Genomic DNA, 21,060 nt, shown 5'->3' on the forward strand with positions numbered 1-21,060 from the left:
TATCGCAGAGTGCCATTGACATCCTGGGCTTCAGTGCTGATGAAAAAACAGCAATTTACAAGCTGACAGGGGCTGTCATGCACTATGGCAACCTGAAGTTCAAGCAGAAACAACGAGAGGAGCAGGCGGAGCCTGATGGCACAGAAGGTATTAGCAGTTTCTGTGGATGAACTGTGAGAAATGAAAGTAGAAATAATAATACAGTATTTGGAAGATGGAAAAAGAGACAAGTGGAAATGTGTAAAAACAGTGTTCTGGTGGAGCTAGTACATAGGTATGAAACTGCTATCCAAAATATACCTTTTCCAGCTACTGCCTAACCTTTATTTGAAGTAGAAATTGCATATGTATCCATAATTTTCTTCTGGGATACCACAGTTCTGGATAGCACAATCTCCTTAGTGTGCTTACATTGAAAACCCACTGAGAGAAAAACTATTCAGAAGATATATTTCTGATTTTTTTTTTTTTTTAAAGAAAATGGAGGCATTCAAAATTGTAGTTGCTTTGGCAAGGGTTTGTCACTCAAAATGATGCATGTTTTGGTCGTCTTAATATCTGGTCTTCTTGTCCTTCTACATAGTTGCTGACAAGGCTGCCTATTTGATGGGTCTGAACTCAGCAGACCTGCTCAAAGCCCTCTGCTATCCAAGAGTCAAGGTTGGGAATGAATATGTGACCAAAGGTCAAACGGTGCAGCAGGTAACAACCAGCTGTTGACTGGGAACCTCTGTCATAGTTTACACTTTTACTATGGATATTATTTTCCTTCTGCTGCACACTTCTTTGTTTTAGGTGAACAATTCAGTGGGTGCCCTTGCAAAGGCTGTGTATGAGAAGATGTTCCTGTGGATGGTTGTTCGCATCAACCAACAGCTGGATACCAAGCAGCCCAGACAGTACTTCATTGGTGTGCTGGACATCGCTGGCTTTGAGATCTTTGATGTAAGTGTTCCAGGTCTGAGGACTGCTCTTGCAGGGGAAGATTTGTGCATACAAGGACTCCCAAGTAATATTATTCTGAAGATTTAACATGCTAGTCTTTTGCAATGTTCTGAAAAAAACCCTTTATTTGCTTTTGTAGCACAGAACAAAATCCTCAGAAACTTCATGAATACAAGAGCACTAGTTACACTGTTTGTGTAAAAGTGGCAAATCGAATTTTATGTGTACTAACTTAAGCTTATTGTTAATGACTGAAAAAACACAACATAAGTACAATAGTTTTATATAACAGCTTCTAAAGACAAACTATTATTTGTAGACTAATTTACAAACATATAACATAAAAGATGTGTAAGTGGTGTAAAGGACAAAAAGAGGAATATATAAATATTTAATAAATGATATCAAGTGTTTGAAAATTGAAGACTGAGGCATATGCCATAGTACTTGACGGATTTTAGCAGATTTACTAGGAATATCTGCTCTGGAACTTTTTCATTATGTAAGTGGTTTTCTTTGAGATTTGCACATAGATCCTGATAATACAGTTGTGGTTAATAACAGAGATTTATAAAGTGTTGAGGATGAACAAGAACTGGGCATGTTGACAATGAGTTGTTGTGCCTTTTTTTTTTTTCCACTGGGCAGTTCAACAGCCTGGAGCAGCTGTGCATCAACTTCACCAATGAGAAACTGCAACAGTTCTTCAACCACCACATGTTTGTGCTGGAGCAAGAAGAGTACAAGAAGGAGGGAATTGAGTGGACATTCATTGACTTTGGGATGGACCTGGCTGCTTGCATTGAACTTATTGAGAAAGTAAATTTTGAATTAAAAATATCGTGTATATTCAGGAATTCTTTCTTTTTAAAATTGAAAATGCTTAAATGGTATTTTTTTAAAAAGGGGCTCTTCCATGGTTCATGCATTCAGCTCTAGTTATTAAAATATCCCTTGATCTGTACTTTTGTTTAGTATGCATTACAGATATTACAAAGACCACACAAAACTACGAAAGTCATCCTTCACACACTTTCTTGGTGAAAGTTTTCTCCATTTCCTTGATTAGAGGACTTAATCAAAACCACAGCGCAGCTCCTAGAATAAAATAAAGAATATTTTCTTCAGGTTCTGGAAAAAAGCTATCTAGATGATAACTTTTTTCTAGATGGTTCATAGTAAAGTAACTATAGGCCAATACAAGTAGTGCCTGACCTCTTAAGTGCAAGGAAATGAAAGAGATTTCTTGCAGTTGCGTATAATTTAGGCAGATTACTGAAAGTACAAAACCGGAAACAAATATGCAATGGATGCTTTTGAGAATGGCATTTGAAAACATAATATTTGTCCTCCTGATTTTTTGCCTTGTTTTGGGCATGAAAATCAGTTCTTTATCACTGTGCCAAATTCTGAGAGAAGCAGGTGAATCTTTTAAACTTAACATTCTTCATGGCAAGGATATTGGTTTCTCATCTTCTTGTCTTTTACTGCATTTTCCTTCTGATCAAGTTATTCTACAAGCATTCTCTCTTCTTTACTGTGCTATCTTCCAGCCCATGGGCATCTTCTCCATCCTGGAAGAGGAGTGTATGTTTCCCAAGGCAACTGACGCCTCTTTCAAGAACAAGCTCTATGACCAGCATCTGGGCAAGTCCAGCAATTTCCAGAAACCCAAGCCTGCCAAAGGCAAGGCTGAGGCTCACTTCTCCCTGGTGCACTATGCTGGCACAGTGGACTACAACATCTCTGGATGGCTGGAGAAGAACAAGGATCCCTTGAACGAAACTGTCATTGGGTTGTATCAGAAATCATCTGTGAAGACACTGGCCTTACTCTTTGCCTCCTATGGTGGAGCAGATGCAGGTTAGTTTTCTAAAATTCTTTTTTCCCAACATTTATGATATATTACCAAAAAGGTAATATAAAAAAAACTCCTATCGTTTTTGCAGATGCAAGTGGTGGTGGCAGTGGTGGAGCAAAGAAAGGTGCCAAGAAGAAGGGTTCTTCTTTCCAGACTGTCTCAGCTCTTTTCCGGGTAAAGTATGAATATCATTATCTGTAAAGGGACATGAATATAGTTTCAAATCTAAGCTTTCTAATCTCATGCTCTTCTCATGACCTTGGTTATATGATAAAGGAAGAATAAGAATTGAGAACTTGTTCACTGACTTTTCCTAGTAATTCACAATTAGGATTTGAATTTCTTTTAAAAGGTTGCTTGCGTTCTTACTGAAAAAGTGTTTTTCAGAATCCAGGGTGAAATATAAATATTAATGCTATAAAAGCTTGCATTAGAATTTTTATGCAGTAGTGTTTTACTTCTTTCAGACAAATGTGAAGAATTTTAAACTTTCTTTTAATTAGAATATTGAAGTGTATAGAAGGTTTTATTAAACCTAAATTTTTAATTGGAAAGCTTCTTCCTCCTAAGATTAATTACATTAGTTCTTTGACATATAGATACAGATTATACAGAAGTAAATTTTTAAAGTCATGCTGCTACATCTGATCTCACAGGAGAACTTAAACAAGCTGATGACCAACCTACGGAGCACTCACCCCCATTTTGTCCGTTGCATCATCCCAAATGAAACAAAAACACCTGGTAAGATGCTCATGCAGAGAGAACTTCCTCTGATAAAGTTGTTCCCATGAACCAGAAATGCAGGTATTAATTTACATTCTGAATTGCCAGGTGCAATGGAACATGAACTGGTACTTCACCAGCTGCGCTGTAACGGTGTGCTGGAAGGGATCAGAATTTGCAGGAAAGGTTTCCCCAGCAGAGTTCTCTATGCTGACTTCAAACAGAGGTAAGAGCACTGCATTTCTCAGCCTTCATTAAAGCAATGATGGATCATTCATATAGGCTCATTCAGGCTGGACTCTTTTTTCAGGTTTGTTGAACTGGTAGGGTTCAGTAGATAGTGTGTGTTGACTGGGAACCAACAGCCTTATTTTCCTCTTTCTCTTTTGAAAGATACAAGGTGCTTAATGCCAGTGCTATCCCAGAGGGACAGTTCATTGACAGCAAGAAAGCTTCTGAGAAGCTTCTTGGCTCAATCGATGTGGATCACACGCAGTACAAATTTGGACACACCAAGGTACAAACCCTCCTTGGCTCACTGCATGCCTGTTCTTTGTTCTACCTGTCACTGATGTGCTGCAACATTTCCTTTCTCAAGGTGTTCTTCAAAGCTGGGCTGCTGGGACTCCTGGAGGAGATGCGGGATGAGAAGCTGGCCCAGCTCATCACCCGCACACAGGCCATGTGCAGGGGCTTCCTGATGAGAGTGGAGTACCAGAGGATGGTTCAGAGGAGGTAGGCATTCCTCATCTTCAGTTAAAGCCATTGCACTTGGAGGAAAGTGTTGGCACTCAGCATACTTAATGTATTCAATGTACATTTTAATTATGCTTCAGGGAGTCCATTTACTGCATCCAGTACAATGTTCGTGCATTCATGAACGTCAAGCACTGGCCCTGGATGAAGCTGTTCTTCAAGATCAAGCCCTTGCTGAAGAGTGCAGAATCTGAGAAGGAAATGGCCAACATGAAGGAAGAGTTTGAGAAAACCAAGGAAGAACTTGCAAAGTCTGAGGCCAAAAGGAAGGAGCTGGAGGAGAAAATGGTGAAATTGGTGCAGGAGAAAAATGACCTGCAGCTCCAAGTGCAGGCTGTGCGTAGCATTTTTATTTTTTCATTTATTTATCTTAATAGACGAAATTAATAAATAAGATCTTACTCATTTCTTAGTACATAATTCTCAAATCACACACTAAAATAAATCTAAAATTCAGGCCATGATCTTTTATGATTCAGTCTCACTCTTTTCAAAGTGGGATTTGTCTTGTTTCTCATAGTGAAGAACCTACTGCCATTTCTCACCTGAGCTCCTGTAATTACTGCTTCCAGAAGATACAGATGCCCTTTACATAACACAAACAACAGCCCTTCTTATTTTTCTTTAATGACATTTAGGCTTTCATAAACCTAGGCAACATTCAGGCAATACTGTTCAATTGAAATGTCAACTTCAGGGAAAAATTAATCCAGCTATGGAGTCCATTGAGTATATTGCCTGGATATACTTCTACTAAAGTATTTTTTCAGTGAGGGAATTTTTTACATTTCTCAATACTTCCACATAAACATGAACATGGTACATCATAAAATATAATCACTTTCTAAAGGATAAAAGGGAAACATAAGTTAAAATCAAGTAAGCCACTAACATGCCTGAAATAAAGTTAAAATTTAATAGACTACTGGATAATGAAAAAGAAAAAATAAAACTGATTAAAAAATTGCTTTAAATTTTTTTTTTTAACTACTTCAATAACCTTTTTACAGAAAGTAAACTAAAAGATCTTATTGATGCATATCTGTTCGTATTCTGTTAGATAACTTTTACTGTATTTTCCAACTAGGAAGCTGATGCTTTGGCTGATGCAGAAGAAAGATGTGACCAGCTGATCAAAACTAAAATCCAGCTAGAAGCAAAAGTAAAGGAGGTGACTGAAAGGGCTGAGGATGAAGAAGAAATTAATGCTGAGCTGACAGCCAAGAAGAGGAAACTGGAGGATGAATGTTCAGAGCTGAAGAAAGATATTGATGACCTTGAGCTAACACTGGCCAAGGTGGAGAAAGAAAAACATGCCACTGAAAACAAGGTACATGTGGGGAGACACATAAAGGGCCAAGACATTATTGATTGCAGGAGTAAAACCTTGCAACTGTAAGACATTTTGACTTTAGAGAACTTGGAACTCAGATTTTTATGAGCAGCAAAGCACCTGTAAAACAGTGAAAAGTGAAAATGTGACTGCAAAGAAAGATGTGTTCTGCTGTACCTTGACACTTGTTCATATCTGTAGGTGAAAAATCTCACAGAGGAGATGGCAGCCCTGGACGAAACCATTGCCAAGCTGACAAAAGAGAAGAAAGCCCTCCAAGAGGCCCATCAGCAGACGCTAGATGACCTGCAAGCAGAGGAGGACAAAGTCAATACTCTGACCAAAGCAAAGACCAAGCTGGAGCAGCAAGTGGATGATGTAAGCACACAGGCATAGAGTAAGAACAGGACAGGTGTGGAGTTAGACCTGGCTGGTAGAACAATGATGGTTTTGTTTCTTGTAGCTGGAAGGGTCCCTGGAGCAAGAGAAGAAACTGCGCATGGACCTTGAGAGAGCCAAGAGGAAACTGGAAGGAGACCTCAAGATGGCCCATGACAGCATAATGGATCTGGAAAATGATAAACAGCAGCTAGATGAGAAACTGAAGAAGTAAGTGTGGCTGTGGGACACCTGAGGGCTGGGCTGGTGCACTTGGGTGGTTTTGTTCGGGCAATAACAGGGTTTGCTTTGCCCCAAGGAAAGACTTTGAAATCAGCCAGATCCAGAGCAAAATTGAGGATGAGCAGCTCCTGGGCATGCAATTACAGAAGAAGATCAAGGAGCTGCAGGTGAGTCTCTGTTCCTTCTCTTCCAACAATCCAAAAGCCATCAACTGGAACAAAGGTGTGGGTGTGAAGGGCTGTTCCCAATGTTCCCCAGGCTCGTATTGAGGAACTGGAGGAGGAAATTGAGGCAGAGCGAACGTCTCGGGCAAAAGCAGAGAAGCATCGGTCTGACCTCTCCAGGGAACTAGAGGAGATCAGCGAGCGCCTGGAAGAAGCAGGAGGAGCTACCTCAGCTCAGATTGAGATGAACAAGAAGCGTGAGGCAGAATTTCAGAAGATGCGCCGTGACCTGGAAGAGGCCACGCTGCAGCACGAAGCCACGGCTGCTGCTCTGCGGAAGAAGCACGCGGACAGCACGGCTGAGCTTGGGGAGCAGATTGACAACCTGCAACGGGTGAAGCAGAAACTAGAGAAAGAGAAGAGTGAGCTGAAGATGGAGATTGACGACCTGGCCAGTAACATGGAGTCTGTCTCCAAAGCCAAGGTACTGAAAATATTCTAAAACCAACTTGAAAATAAGTAATGTTGACATGTATTTTAAAAATATGGTTACAATATAATGCTCTCTCTCTATGGAACTGTACTTCTGACCTTCTAGCATCACTAATCCATATATCTCTTGCATATCTGTTTACATACATTCCTTTGAGAATCCTGCTATTCAGATTATTCTGAAGGAGGAGTGCACATACCAATCCTCTTTCATTCTCTCTTATCCCCACAGGCAAATCTGGAGAAGATGTGCCGCACCCTGGAAGACCAACTGAGTGAGATAAAGACAAAAGAAGAAGAGCATCAGCGCATGATCAATGATCTCAATACACAAAGAGCTCGTCTGCAGACAGAAGCAGGTGAGAGCATGTAGTGAAATGAGGCAATCAGGTGTTGCTAAGTACGAGGTGGGAGGCGTGAGCTTGTTTTAAGCCCACCTGTGCCCAATTAGGGCTGACCCCAGCTGCTCATGAGCAGGATTGGGTGACCAATAAAAGGTGAGATTCCAAATGCATGCTTGGCTCATGCTCGGACTTACAACCTAGGCATTGCTCGGCTTTGTACTGCTTATATAAGCACCACACATTAACCTGATTGCACCACTGGAGCTCCCCCCAAGGTGAGGCTTGAAGTCACTACCTCAGCATTGCTCCGGTTTGTAGTGCTGTAAAAGCACCACGTGCTAACCGATTGTGCCACTGGAAGAGCACCTCCTCTGTGCTGTGCAAAGGAGAGTAACCTACAACATTTTCTTCATATTCTTTGGGTCGTGAAAACCAGTAAATATGTATTTCCTTTCCGTGTGCATTTCTAGGTGAATATTCACGTCAGGTGGATGAAAAAGATGCTTTGATTTCTCAGCTGTCAAGAGGCAAGCAAGGATTTACCCAACAAATTGAGGAACTTAAGAGGCACCTAGAGGAAGAGATAAAGGTGATAACTTTTCTTACAGGTGGCCCCTGAAAAGTTGCTCAACTTTATACTTCCTAGTGGGCACAGGGTCTTTTGCATTCTGGGACAAAACTTTAATTTCTGTGGGGATTACATTTTTTCCATCTGGTTTACCTGTACCCTTCACTGCAAGCAACAACACCCACCCAGCAGTTTTAGTTATAGTATTAAATTAATGCATTGGAAGATATTTCACAGGATACTACAATTTTTTATCTCAATACTTATCTCTACCCAGGCAAAGAATGCCCTGGCCCACGCCCTGCAGTCTGCTCGCCATGACTGTGACTTGCTGCGGGAACAGTACGAGGAGGAGCAGGAGGCCAAGGGGGAGCTGCAGCGTGCCCTGTCCAAGGCCAACAGTGAAGTGGCCCAGTGGAGAACCAAATATGAGACGGATGCTATTCAGCGCATGGAGGAGCTGGAGGAGGCCAAGTATGTGGGGAGTAGGATGCCAAATGGCTGAAAAAGACTGAGACTGTGAAGGGAAATCAGTCTTGGTGTTTCCAAGATGGGGATAGAATGGGGATGGGACTGCATTTGTGGTAGATGAGAGAGAGCAAGACAGGGGAAAACTGTGCTGTGGAAAAAGTGTAGACTGGAAGGAGAGATACTGTCTTCTGGGCTAGAAAATCTAAGACATACCAAATACTCAGAAGGTGCCAGGACCCTTTTGGCTTTGTGCAGCCTTTCAACAGAGAAACCACTCATACAAGACTAGGCTCAAAGCTCTCCAAGTGGCCAACCACCTTCAGTTGATTAGTACAGAATAGGCTCTCCTAAAAGCTCTCATCTAGAGCTGTCCTTACCTCCCACCAGGAAGAAGCTGGCACAGCGCCTGCAGGATGCAGAGGAACATGTTGAAGCCGTCAATGCCAAATGTTCTTCCTTGGAAAAGACAAAGCAGAGGCTGCAGAATGAAGTGGAAGACTTGATGATTGATGTGGAGAGATCAAACGCTGCCTGCGCAGCTCTGGATAAGAAGCAGAGGAACTTTGACAAGGTCTTTTGGGCTTCAGCCCTGGGGCTCCTGGGCAGAGCCTCCCCTCCTGATTGTCACCTCCATACTCATGCCCCATTTCTCTTCAGATCCTGGCAGAATGGAAGCAGAAGTATGAGGAAACGCAGGCTGAGCTGGAAGCCTCCCAGAAGGAGTCTCGCTCGCTCAGCACGGAGCTCTTTAAGATGAAGAATGCCTATGAGGAGTCCTTGGACCACCTGGAGACACTGAAGCGTGAGAACAAGAACTTGCAGCGTAAGTCCCTGGCCCTCTGCTGCTGGCAGGGCCTTCTCACTGACCACCACTACCCTGCACTCCACACAGCTCTGTGGCCACAGGTCTGCAGAGATGCCTGTCACCTTGGTGTGGCAGGGCCCTTCCTATCCATCTCTCTGCCTGACCATGACATTGGTCTTTGCTCCCCCAGAGGAGATTTCTGACCTCACGGAGCAGATTGCTGAGGGAGGAAAGGCGATTCATGAGCTGGAGAAAATCAAGAAGCAGATTGAGCAGGAGAAATCTGAACTCCAGGCCTCCCTGGAGGAAGCTGAGGTACATGTCCATAATCCCTGGTGTCTGCACTGAAAAGATAAGCACTGGGGAAATGTCCCTAAAACTGCTTGGTCCCCTTCTGTTCTGTCTGGGGAGCACAGTCAGCTGAGATCTCCTGAAACTGTCATTACCTAGGAAGCAAGCAGTATTTTCATTGGTGTTCTGAATGGTTACTTCAACTTGTCCAGGCCTCCCTTGAACATGAAGAGGGGAAGATCCTGCGCCTCCAGCTTGAGCTCAACCAGGTGAAGTCTGAGATTGACAGGAAGATAGCAGAGAAAGATGAGGAGATTGACCAGATGAAGAGAAACCACCTCCGAGTTGTGGAGTCCTTGCAGACCACCCTGGATGCTGAGATCAGGAGCAGGAATGAAGCCTTGCGTCTGAAGAAGAAGATGGAAGGAGACCTGAATGAAATGGAGATCCAGCTCAGCCATGCCAACCGTGTGGCTGCAGAGGCACAAAAGAACCTGAGGAACACACAGGGAGTGCTCAAGGTATGTTAGGAATGTGCATATAGGTGTCTATCTTGTCTAATTCTGTGGAATCACTGAACCATAGAGCGGTTTGGGTTGAAAGAGACCTTCAAAGACCATCTAGTCCATCCCCTCTTTCATGAGCAAAGATCTCTTTTGCAAGATCAGATTGCTCAAACACCTATCCAACCTAACCATTAAGATTTCTGTGAGGTGACATCCACAATGTTCTGTCATTGGGTAACAAGGAGATCAGCACCTCTATTCTCTTTCCTTCGCTTCCCTTCCCTATTTCCTAAGAATCTGCAGAGTGCCATGGGGTCACTCCTTATCATTCTTCTCTCTAAACTGGACACACCTTGCCTTGTTGTTATCCTGCCTTCCTTGCCTGATTGCTTTCACATAGGAATTGGGAGCTCTTGCAGAGCTGCTAGTTCTTCTCTGCTCTTTTCTCCCTGATACTAGTTTTCCAGGGCATCCCACACAGTAATTTCTTTAAACAAATGCCATATCCATTTTTCTGAAATTCAGAGTTTTGACCTTACCTCACCTGGCCTATATCCCTCAGGACTGTGAATACCAACAACCACAAGGCTTTATTTGTTGGCTCAGCTGCTAATTTTCACTCATAATCTCTCAGTCTGGATCATCACTGTTTTTCAAAGACAGATTTGTGCAATCAATCCATGCAAACAAGGTGGCCTGCCTGCCACTTTCCTCTCCTGAATTTTCTGAACAGTTTATTCCCATTGATTGCAGCACTCCAGTCGTGTGATTTATCTCACCAAACTTCAGTGGTAGCGACAAGATCATAGCTTTCTAGAAGCACAGTGGCCTTGAATTCCTGCTGTTTGTTACCTGTGCTAGGCACATTGCACAGTTCAGTTGGGATCCCACAGTTCAGCTGGGATGTCAACCACATCACCTTTCTAGAGAAACAAACCCTAATTCTTTTGAATAATTTCAAAGATATTTCCCTGTCACTTCCTCATACATCAGCAGCCCCTGTCTCCTCCCTGGTTCTCCAAACTCCATTCCCTTCCCTCACTAACTCTAGTTTAAAGCTCTGGTCTTGTTAGAAAGGTCCCTCTTGCCCCATTTGGTCATTGAATCCCATTAGCTCCCAACAGATCCAGCTTCTTAAAAGCAAATCCATAATCATAGAAGGCAACATCTTGAATATGTCACCAACTAGACAGCTAAACATACACCAGTTCAATTTTTCTCCTCCTTCCTTCCTTCCTTCTTCTGACTAGGAGAGTACAAGAGCACACTGCCAGTGCTCCAAAGCCTTTTAACATTGCTCCAATGGACATAGTGTCTCTTTGGTTTTTTTAACTTGCCTTGTTGCAGTATCATTAAAACAGAATAGTAGGATCAGGTGATAATCTGAAGGGTCCACCAGCCTCTCAGTGATATCACAAATGCAAGCTCCTTGTAGGAAGCAAACTTCTCTAGAGAAATTGTCTGGGTGATAAATGGAAGTTTTGGTGCCTCTCAGTATATAATCTCCAATTACTAATACCTTATGTGATTTTCAGATGGCACTGGTTCAAATGAGATTAAGTGGTTCAGTTTTACAAAGGTGATTTTTCCTGGATGAAATCAATTACTCATTGTGCAGCCCCGGAGAATCATTGTGTCTACATAACATTGTGTCTGTTATGTAGGGGTACTTGAGAAGATGAGAGAAGGTTCTTTCTTCTGCCTAAAGCAGGGACAAAGGCCAATTTCATTCATCTTCTAAGTTTCTTGTGTCAGTCAGATAGAGTTTGAATTCATGCTACCCTTCCCTTTCCATAGCCTTAACTTTAGGCAGAGCTGTCACTCAACCTAAACCAATGTGCAATACCATGTATCAGTCAAAAGCTTCCATCCTTAGATACTGTGCATATAATGACATAATAAATTATTCATAAGAATCTACTGCACATCTATAAAGACATATAATATACTGACAAAATAACTATTAGGATGTTGGTAGTTGTCATTGTTCAACAGTGCTGTGCCACCTTGTAATTTCACTTTACTCTCTTTTACAGGATACCCAGATACACCTGGATGATGCTCTCAGGACACAGGAGGACCTGAAGGAGCAGGTGGCCATGGTGGAGCGCAGAGCAAACCTGCTGCAGGCTGAAATTGAGGAGCTACGGGCAGCCCTGGAGCAGACAGAGCGGTCGAGGAAATTGGCTGAGCAGGAGCTTCTGGATGCCACTGAGAGAGTTCAGCTTCTCCACACCCAGGTGAGAGTTTTGAGATCAAAATTTCAAGAGCCATTTGTTTCCCTTTTCCAGACTTTTTATCTGTGTAAAGTATTAAATTTTAAAAAGCTTAATCTGAACAAGAATTCTTACCCTTGTACAAAAACATGTATGACAACAAAACAAGTAAGACTGCATTAACTGAAGTGAGAAGTGTTTCTTAAAATTTTAAGAACGCTCTGCTATCTAACTGTGGATGAGCTGTCAAGATACATCATATGAAGCAGGATGCAAATATTATAAATGCAGGCAGCAATTTTAAATTTAGAGAATAAACTTCTAAAATAAATGTTCCATTTTGGAACTCACTTGGCAATCTTTTTCATTATTAAACAGAACACCAGCTTGATCAACACCAAGAAGAAGCTGGAAACAGACATTACCCAAATTCAAGGGGAAATGGAGGATACGATCCAGGAAGCCCGCAATGCTGAAGAGAAGGCCAAGAAGGCCATCACAGATGTGAGATGGGGATTCTTTGCACTACTTCAGATAAGTGCCTTCTCCCTAAAAGGTCTCCAGCCCCAAAATGGCTTGTGGTCTTCTGCTTTCATCAGGCAGCCATGATGGCAGAAGAGCTGAAGAAGGAGCAGGACACCAGCGCCCACCTGGAGAGGATGAAGAAGAACCTGGACCAGACAGTGAAGGATCTGCAGCTTCGTCTGGATGAGGCTGAGCAGTTGGCTCTGAAGGGAGGCAAGAAGCAGATCCAGAAGCTGGAGGCCAGGGTGCGTAGGGCTTTTGTTTGTGCATGAGCAGCCATGTCAGGTGAGCAGCCATCAGGGAAGCTCTAAAGTGGACTTGTCATTGCAGGTGCGGGAGCTGGAAGGGGAGGTTGATGCTGAGCAGAAGCGCAGCGCTGAAGCCGTGAAGGGTGTGCGCAAGTACGAGAGGAGGGTGAAGGAGCTGACCTACCAGGTAAGGCAGAAGGACTCCTTGGCCTGACCGAGTTTACTCACAGCAAGTCCAAGTGTTCATGCACCGTCCTCAAGGGCAATAGTTAACCTCACATGATGCAGAACCAAGAATTAATTTTATTTCCTGTTTGCCAACCCCTCTAGTCTGAGGAAGACCGGAAGAATATTCTCAGGCTGCAGGATCTGGTGGACAAGCTGCAAATGAAGGTGAAATCCTACAAGAGACAAGCTGAGGAGGCTGTAAGTATTGCTTGGAGACTGGGCAAGAGGCAGCTGGAAAGCATGGTCCTTGCCATGCATATGAATCCCAGGAATGAGCATGGAGCAAACTCTCAAGACACAGTAGTCTTGGATACACCACTTCACTATTGTGTGTCTTGAGGCCTAGCTGAGTTCTGGGCAGCCTGGAGTCAAGGATGAATTGGGATGAATTGAGTGAGGTTCAGCAGTTGTTTTTACACAGGAGGTCAAACTAAACATACCCAGGGGCCACATCCACTGACTGAGAAGTTCATGAGTCTCTGCTGCTGATCAGCAGCAGAAGGATTCAGGATCTTTCTCAAGCTAATATGTCCTACTGCTTGTTTGACATCAAGCAGTGGGAGAATAAGTACAAAAATGGCAAATCCAAGGGACAAAGTTGCTTTTCAAGCATAATGGGAGGTGTTGATTAGGGGCGGATGATGAGATCTGAATGAGGTCTATGTGGGATGGAGGTCTGGGCCACCCTCCAGGGAAGAGCGACAGCTCTGCAAATGTGAGGTGAGGGAGGAGTGAAACCCCAGCCCTGGGCTCCTCAACACCAACTCCCTCTCCCTGCACAGGAGGAGTTGTCCAATGTCAACCTCTCCAAGTTCCGCAAGATCCAGCATGAGCTGGAGGAAGCCGAGGAGCGGGCTGACATTGCAGAGTCACAGGTCAACAAGCTCCGAGCAAAGAGTCGGGAGATTCATGGCAAGAAGATAGGAGAGGAAGAGTGAGGCTTTCCTGAGGAAACAAAATGGCCTGAGGGATGCACAAAATGTGAACTTCTTGGTCTCTTTCTTCTGTAATGTGTCTTTCTAACCTTGTAAATGTGTAGAGAATAAAGATTGTAGATCACTTTGCATACACAGCAGAAGCAGACATTTGGTTTACTATTCAATTCTGCAGATCCATAACCTTGGTGTACTTTCAAATGAAACTTTTTCTTTCACTATAACGCTTGGATAGCAGTAGAGATTTAAGTATCCCATATCCAGTATTTCCATACTGTGTCCTGATACATTACTGAATAAGGAATAATAGCAATAAAATTCTTGTGTTGGCAGGAGGAAAGTATCAGGACAGAGGTAGGATTTGTATCTTGTCTGTTCTGGCCCAGGAAAAATATTTCTGCCTTGGGGAGTTCTCTTTTTAAAGATGTGCAATACACAAAATGTTCTCATTCTCACTATGGCAAATTGCATTTAGAGGCATTATGCCCCACAAAATAAAACCTCTGGAGTCCAAGAGGCATCTTCATGGCTCTGAATACTCATGAAAGAAGTTCTGCAAGCACTGAGGTGCTTGCCTCATTTGAACAATGCTGGTGAAGGCCACACAGTCTACAGAGTAGCTTTTCACCGAGTTATGGGAGAAGTTATTACAAATCACTTCTAAAGCAAAACAAATATTGTACTTGGATAAGAAGTCATTGCAGTTCCCTACATTCTTAGTTGGATGGAAAAGTTAGCATTACAACAGAATGCTCCCACTGTGATAGAAGCAGAGATGAACATATTCTTAGAAGTTAAGTTTGAAAGAAAACACTATGGGATAAAATTCGACTAATGTAATATATAGAGACAAGAGAGCAAGCTAGGAATTGTTTCAGTGCTGTATAGTGTAAGAATATAATAAGAAAATATAAGAACACAATAAGCACTTGTGCCAATAAATAACATGGAGTTCTAAAGGAACTGGTTTCATCATGTAAGATAAGACATCAAGTTGGAATAATTCTGTGACCTTTACAGCTTTAAAGAATTCACAAAATCTAGCACCTTACAGAGATAAAAATAAATCATGATGCCAAACTGTGTCCTACCTGTCTGGCTCTTCCAGCAGTGGATGGTTTAGAATGTAGATACGAACTGCATCCTGGCTGGACAAAGAAGAAAAAAAGTCACCCACATAACATGGGCTAGGCTGAAGTTTTAAACAAATGGCAGCCTGTTTCCTGCAAGGCAAGAATCAGTACTTAAAATACAGAGCAGGCAGTCTGGTAGCACGAGACCCCAGTGCACTGTGTGGGTGCTAAGGTCAGATTCTACAAGCAGATGTCAACACTGGTAAAGGAGAATTGTTGTGCTCTCACTGAAGGGACACTTACAGCTCCCTTGAGGTTCCTGGATAGCTCTACACCCCTACATTTCCAGGCAGTACTTCAAGAAGCTGTGAAGCTGTTGGGGAAGGCAGCTGGACTTGTTGGAGGCAAGGAGGGGAAGGGAGAGCAGGAAGGGAGCTCCTTGCACTGACCACAGCAGTTGGTGTGTTTGCAGAACCAGCATTCAGGATGAGGAGGTCCTTCTTCTCCCAGGCATGCCAAGGTTTGCACCCAAAGAATCCTCCCATGTTGTTACTAAATATGGAAGTAGTTTGCAAGGCAGCAGCTAAATATATTTAAGGAAAAGATGACACCCTATGTTGACTCCTGTGTCCCTGTAAGTGATGTTCAAGAGACAGCATCTTTACATGTGAATCTGTGAAAGCTGCACCAATGCCAGCAATATCTGGACACAAAGGAGGGAAAGCACGTCTCTCCCCTCTCCATTCCCACAGTATGCTCCCAAGAAATAGGTGGGATTCTTCTTCTCCAGACAAACCTTTGTTTCCACCCTCTGAAAGGAAGCAAAGGGATTGTATTTGTACTAAATACAGAGGCTCCTCTTTCTTTACATGAACAAACCAAATGACCCTGAATGCAAAAGCTGAGTTCCAAAGTCACAACATTGCAACTGTGGCTCAGTAAAAGTGTGGAACAGCATTTCTGTCTCCACAATTTTAGACCTGTTAAGTGATTAGCAAATGCTGCAGCAACTTTGGGGACCATGTTTTGATGCCTCAAACCTCTTTTCCCCTTGAACAATATTACAATGACCATGCAAAACAAACAGCCTGTCCCAGCTGTGTAAGAATCATAATGCACTTGAAGCACTGGAAGTTCTCTCACTTGTAAGCCAAGTTCTGGCTTGAGAATTTATTGTTAAATGTTCATCAGATGAAAGGTAATATTTCAGGTTCCTTAGATCAGTGGCTTGGTCTGATTATCTACTTCAAACTGTGTATGTGGTAAATGGAGAGAAGCCCCACAGACTTCACTGGGCTGACCTGGTCGTGCTACCAGACATCCTGGAAAGTGTAATGGAAGACTTTTTACAATCAGAGTGGAATATTAATGGGAGGGGTAAGGAAAAGTGATTTCTCCTCACTTTCTGATTTGCTGCCTTAGATGGAGGACAGGAATCACTTTGCATTGACATGTTATTTCTGGAGTCAGGCTTCTTGTGACCTGATAAGTGCTGATGCAAAGGTAACTGATCCTGGAAAACATAGGTCCATAATAGTCATAAGCAACCATCTCTAAGAGACGATTTAAAATAGATGCAACTGATGAGCTCGACTAGAGTTGCTGCTACATATGAGTGACGGAGTTCTCTGTGCTTAAACAGCTTGAGCATGAGTGTGGTGTGTCTCCTGAGCACAAAATCACAATAAGAGTCACCAAGACATGGAGAAAGTCTTTCTGATCTGCAAAAATGAAGTTCCTTACGGAGGCTTCTTCCAACAATTCCAGATTTAGCTTTCCAGTTCTTTAAGTACTCACTGGCCGTCCTCTCAGGGGGCAGAAACAGTTCCTTGATCAAAAAGTGCATTACCCACCCACAGGAAGGAAGGCAGGCAAATTAATTAGCTAGTTAATTATCAAATTTATTATCCACAACAGTCGTCTATGTAACTTCATTGTCCTAACTCTGTTGTCAGGGGATGTTCTTGGTGTTCAAACTGGTATTTTGATCATAATTAATTTGTGACAGTATTGAAGGAGACAAGCTCAGAGACAAGATGATATGCATGTTCCTTCCATTCACAGCATTCAAAAGTAGGACATCTAAATTATATTCACCAACTGACATTTTTGGAACCTCTATTATCTGTCAGTGGCTGCAAGTGATCAACATGTTCTCAGAACTTTCCTGGAGTAATAGTAATTTTCTCAAGCTCACACTGTACTAGTCGCCCTGATTTTCTTTCCTTCCATTTCGTTCTCCTTCTTCAACTCCTTCTGCCACCTCTTACCTCTGGTTTTGCCTGTTCTACCCAGACACCACACTGGCATCTCACTCCACTCACCTGCTCTGCAACAGGAACTCCTCAACTGCTTTGGTGAGTGATAGAAAAGGCATTCTTAATGTCATGTCCTCATCCAGGACACACTTGCCATTTCTCTTTCATCAGTGCTTGCTGGAAAAATAGGAGGAGCCTAGGTAGCTGTGCAACTTTGACGTTCATTCAGCATCTGCACAGGTATCATTTTTCACCTTCTTCTTGCATGGCTCAAGAAAGATGTCAACAGACTGGAGAGAGTCCAAAGAAGGACCATGGAGATGATCAAAGAATTTGAGAACCTGCCCTGTGAGGAATGAATGAAGGAGTTTGTTTTTTTTAATTTGGAGAAGAGATGGCTGAGGGAGCAACATTATTATAATTTTCCCGTACTTAGAGGGTATTACAAAAAGGATGGAGATTCTCTTCATAAGGAGTGACATGGAGACATGGAAATAAAAGCTTAGCTGAAGTGGAAAGCCACCAGCAGAGTCCCACAGATCTGTGAGTTAAGACCTGTGCAGTTCAATGCAGTGGCCTGGAAAAAAGGACTTCAAGAAATTACATTTATGAAATCAACAGTTGTGTGGAGAAGGGGAAGATAAATAGACTGTGTCTCATGTAGATATAAAGCAACCAGTAGTAATGTAATGTCTTGATGCATTTCTTTGTCAGCTGCTGAACAAGGCAACAGCACATAAATTTCATGTGCCATCTGGCACACATAAAACACTACCTCCTGTGACAGATCAGTGTGCTGAACTGCACTGCCCCTGGGAAACAAAATGGGATGTATCCTGGCAGCCTGTAGCCCAGCTCTGCACCTAAGAGACCATTCTCCTAGAATACTGCACCCTCAGAGTGGTTATTATACAGCAACATCTGCATCGTCTTTCTTTCCAAGAAAAGACACCTGGGTACAGGGGCACGGGGTGCAGCATTGCTAACACCACTACTGTGGCTCTTGAGCCATGACCTCTGGGTTAGTACACTGTCTTCTTTCTGTGCATGGACTGCAGGACACTGGGGTTTTACAGCTGTTTCACAACATTCTGTATTTCTACAGCCTTGATCTTTATTGCACACAGTGTGGACATGACTTTTCAGCCATTTAGCTTACCAGCACACCAGAATTCACTGGGCTATTTCCCAAAAAAATCTTAGCTTCTACCTGGCACTTCTTGCATGACCTCACTGCCTTTTTTTTACTGCTCTCAATAGCGAGTCAATTAAATTGAGGATTTGATTTAAGCTAATTTTCTGTCTTGTAGTTTTGCTTTCAGCTAAGTCTCTTGTAAGGAGCTGTAGTTACTGACATTTACAGCAAGTTTCTCAGTCAGTGTCTGCTTCTAGGACTAATAACACTTGACATTTACAGTTATGGCTGGCTGATGTTGGTTACTGGCCACTGCTTGGTTATGAGGAACATCTTGTATTCTGGAAAAAGAAAGGGAGTAAAGAGGTCACAGCTGCAACCCTTCTGAAGGGAGGAGCAGACAAGACAAATGACCAAAATTAACCAGAGTATTGCATCCCATACAAGTCATACGCAATATAAATTTGAGAGGTCATGAGAATCAAACCCTCTTCTGTCTTCTTCAGCTTTTCACCTTCACCCTTCTTCACCTGTTCCTGCTTTCTTCAGCATCCTGAGAGGATTCTGTCCATTCGTCTGCCTGTGGACCTGATCCATGCCCTCCTGAATATGTTCCTTCCTCCAGCTCCTGACTGCTGTTGACTTCAGGATTCAGCCTGGACTGTCCCAGGGCTGCCCTGCAGCCTTGGTGGTGATGTGAGAGTTATTGGGGAAAGGAAAGGGGTGTTGTTTTCCTGCATAGTTGTATATATATATATATACAATCTTTCCTTTTTATCATTAATGTTTCATTAAAGCTGTGTAGTTTAGTTTCTCACCCATAAGTTTCTCTCCCTTATCCTCTCTCCTTTCTTTATAAGGGATGGGAGCGGGGTTAATAGAGAGCATTTGCCATTCAGTTAATTGCCGGCCCTGTGTTAAACTGTGGCAGAATAGTTCAACATTCTACTGGGCCTGATGACAAGGTGAATGGAACCATAGCTTGAGGTAACACCAGCCCAGTGTGAAATAATCCTCTTTCTACAGTTATTTTTAGTGACTGAGTATTGCATTTCACTTCATTTTCAATGCTTCATAAAATATCAAGGCATGAAAAAACATTTAACCACATTTTCTACCTGATTTTAAAAAGGTTTTCAGGAAGAATTTCTAGAACATCTTACACCATGCACACACCATGATAATGGGGAAATAAATGACTATTCTGAACATCAAGGATCTTACTCTGGCTTTCAACAAGAGGTATCATTCCTCAACAAAGTATGTTCACTACAAGGAAAAATAAATGAAAAGCAATCTGTCAAAGGCAGACCAAGACAGACTAACTTGTCATCCAACTGTCCAGACAAAGAACCTGTGACATTTCTGATCTAGCTGAACTAGAACAGCTAGACTTTGGAACAGGGCCATCAGGGAGACTTCTATTAAGGTAGAAAACAGCCAGGAACTGAGCTCTGTGAGGTGGGAAAGGAGTGTTTCCCTACTGGACAGCCAGCCTGACAGCTGAGCCCCTCCAACTGGCAGGGCTGCAGCAGCTTTTGCTGTTTAAAATATTCTGGCAGTGTCTGAGATTACAAGTGAATGACAAGCATATTTGGGAATATCCTCTGGCTGGCCTCCCTGGGAATGTATAATCCTTACTATACTAACCACATGTGTTACTTGCACAGAGCTGAAAGAGTGTGATTATTTTTTAAAATTTTGTTTTATTTTTTTTAAAAACAAGGTTCGGAAATAGAGAAGTCTCCTACGATACATTAGGTTTTGCACCAGAGTGACATACAATGTATATCTTTGGTATACAACTGCCCAGCTCCATGAAATGGATAACTTCATCAAAGAAAACTAGTTTCATGTGTATAATACAAAGACTATTGCTGGCTCAGAAAGATTCCAAGCAACGGATCAGAGGGGCAATGGGAGTATTCTCAGCAAGATCACTCCACACTTGGTATGTTCACATATTCTAACAAGGAATGTCCTCTTGGCAAGTGTCAGAGACAAGATCTGTTATTAGTAAGATCTTTATACAGATGTTATGTTCATTTACATAATGTAAACAACTAGTAGGACTCCAATGTAACAGATAGAATTTCCTGGGGCGAGAGATAGGCAGTGTTGAGACACTTTCACTTACTCCCATGATTCAAACTGCACTAATATGTTGTCTCACACTTTTCAATTATCACAGAACAAGGTGTATTTTATAAACATGGTAATTCAGTTCTTTGCCCGGTACCATCTCACTGTACTCAATAAAATTAAACAAGTGTGAAATCAGGAACACACAATAGTAGTTACATTTCAATGCAGTAATAGTGCATACACCTCTTAAACACTTAACAGGCTTTAACTCCTCCATTTGAGAGAACTGAAAGATGAAAGGAAACATTGTTCAAAGAAAGATGCTGGTTTTAAGTGATGATTATTTCTTTTCTTTTTTTGTTTTTCTTGTCTTTTCAATAGGTTTAGGAAAAAACCTAAATGCTTGCTGCTTCCATGGAAACTCTCACAAATGAACCTGTCTTGGGCTTTCTACTTCACTTAGCTGCTTAAAGC

The 21,060-nt window shown here is 42.4% G+C and overlaps 1 protein-coding gene and 1 long non-coding RNA gene across 3 annotated transcripts in view; one reads left to right on the forward strand and one right to left on the reverse strand.

Annotated features, from left to right (window-relative positions):
- The window catches only part of LOC115599306, a 28,354-nt gene extending 12,767 nt beyond the window's left edge, over window positions 1-15,587 (reverse strand). The window contains exons 1-2 of the long non-coding RNA XR_003988301.1: window positions 15,412-15,587; window positions 15,127-15,183 (exon numbers count right to left, since the gene is read on the reverse strand). This is a non-coding gene — a long non-coding RNA (uncharacterized LOC115599306). The remainder of the gene's footprint in view (window positions 1-15,126; window positions 15,184-15,411) is intronic.
- The window catches only part of LOC103529205 (myosin heavy chain, skeletal muscle, adult), an 88,134-nt gene that overhangs the window by 2,716 nt on the left and 64,358 nt on the right, over window positions 1-21,060 (forward strand). Inside the window, exons 10-38 of one of the 2 annotated variants that reach the window (XM_030461698.1) lie at window positions 9-147; window positions 584-702; window positions 796-945; window positions 1,594-1,764; window positions 2,499-2,808; window positions 2,895-2,980; window positions 3,463-3,550; window positions 3,641-3,758; window positions 3,926-4,049; window positions 4,131-4,267; window positions 4,369-4,624; window positions 5,376-5,618; window positions 5,823-5,999; window positions 6,085-6,230; window positions 6,319-6,409; window positions 6,501-6,890; window positions 7,131-7,257; window positions 7,713-7,831; window positions 8,088-8,284; window positions 8,669-8,852; window positions 8,939-9,104; window positions 9,277-9,401; window positions 9,590-9,898; window positions 11,920-12,123; window positions 12,478-12,603; window positions 12,699-12,869; window positions 12,955-13,059; window positions 13,203-13,298; window positions 13,883-14,175. The exons of the other annotated variant lie outside the window; for it this stretch is intronic. Coding sequence (XP_030317558.1) covers window positions 9-147; window positions 584-702; window positions 796-945; window positions 1,594-1,764; window positions 2,499-2,808; window positions 2,895-2,980; window positions 3,463-3,550; window positions 3,641-3,758; window positions 3,926-4,049; window positions 4,131-4,267; window positions 4,369-4,624; window positions 5,376-5,618; window positions 5,823-5,999; window positions 6,085-6,230; window positions 6,319-6,409; window positions 6,501-6,890; window positions 7,131-7,257; window positions 7,713-7,831; window positions 8,088-8,284; window positions 8,669-8,852; window positions 8,939-9,104; window positions 9,277-9,401; window positions 9,590-9,898; window positions 11,920-12,123; window positions 12,478-12,603; window positions 12,699-12,869; window positions 12,955-13,059; window positions 13,203-13,298; window positions 13,883-14,038 — 4,830 coding nt within the window. The 3' untranslated portion in view covers window positions 14,039-14,175. Of the gene's footprint in view, window positions 1-8; window positions 148-583; window positions 703-795; window positions 946-1,593; window positions 1,765-2,498; window positions 2,809-2,894; window positions 2,981-3,462; window positions 3,551-3,640; window positions 3,759-3,925; window positions 4,050-4,130; window positions 4,268-4,368; window positions 4,625-5,375; window positions 5,619-5,822; window positions 6,000-6,084; window positions 6,231-6,318; window positions 6,410-6,500; window positions 6,891-7,130; window positions 7,258-7,712; window positions 7,832-8,087; window positions 8,285-8,668; window positions 8,853-8,938; window positions 9,105-9,276; window positions 9,402-9,589; window positions 9,899-11,919; window positions 12,124-12,477; window positions 12,604-12,698; window positions 12,870-12,954; window positions 13,060-13,202; window positions 13,299-13,882; window positions 14,176-21,060 lie in introns of those variants that run through there. 2 annotated transcript variants of the gene reach the window in all.

This window comes from Calypte anna, chromosome 18 (assembly GCF_003957555.1).
Source record: "Calypte anna isolate BGI_N300 chromosome 18, bCalAnn1_v1.p, whole genome shotgun sequence".
In the NCBI taxonomy this organism is placed as follows: domain Eukaryota; kingdom Metazoa; phylum Chordata; class Aves; order Apodiformes; family Trochilidae; genus Calypte; species Calypte anna.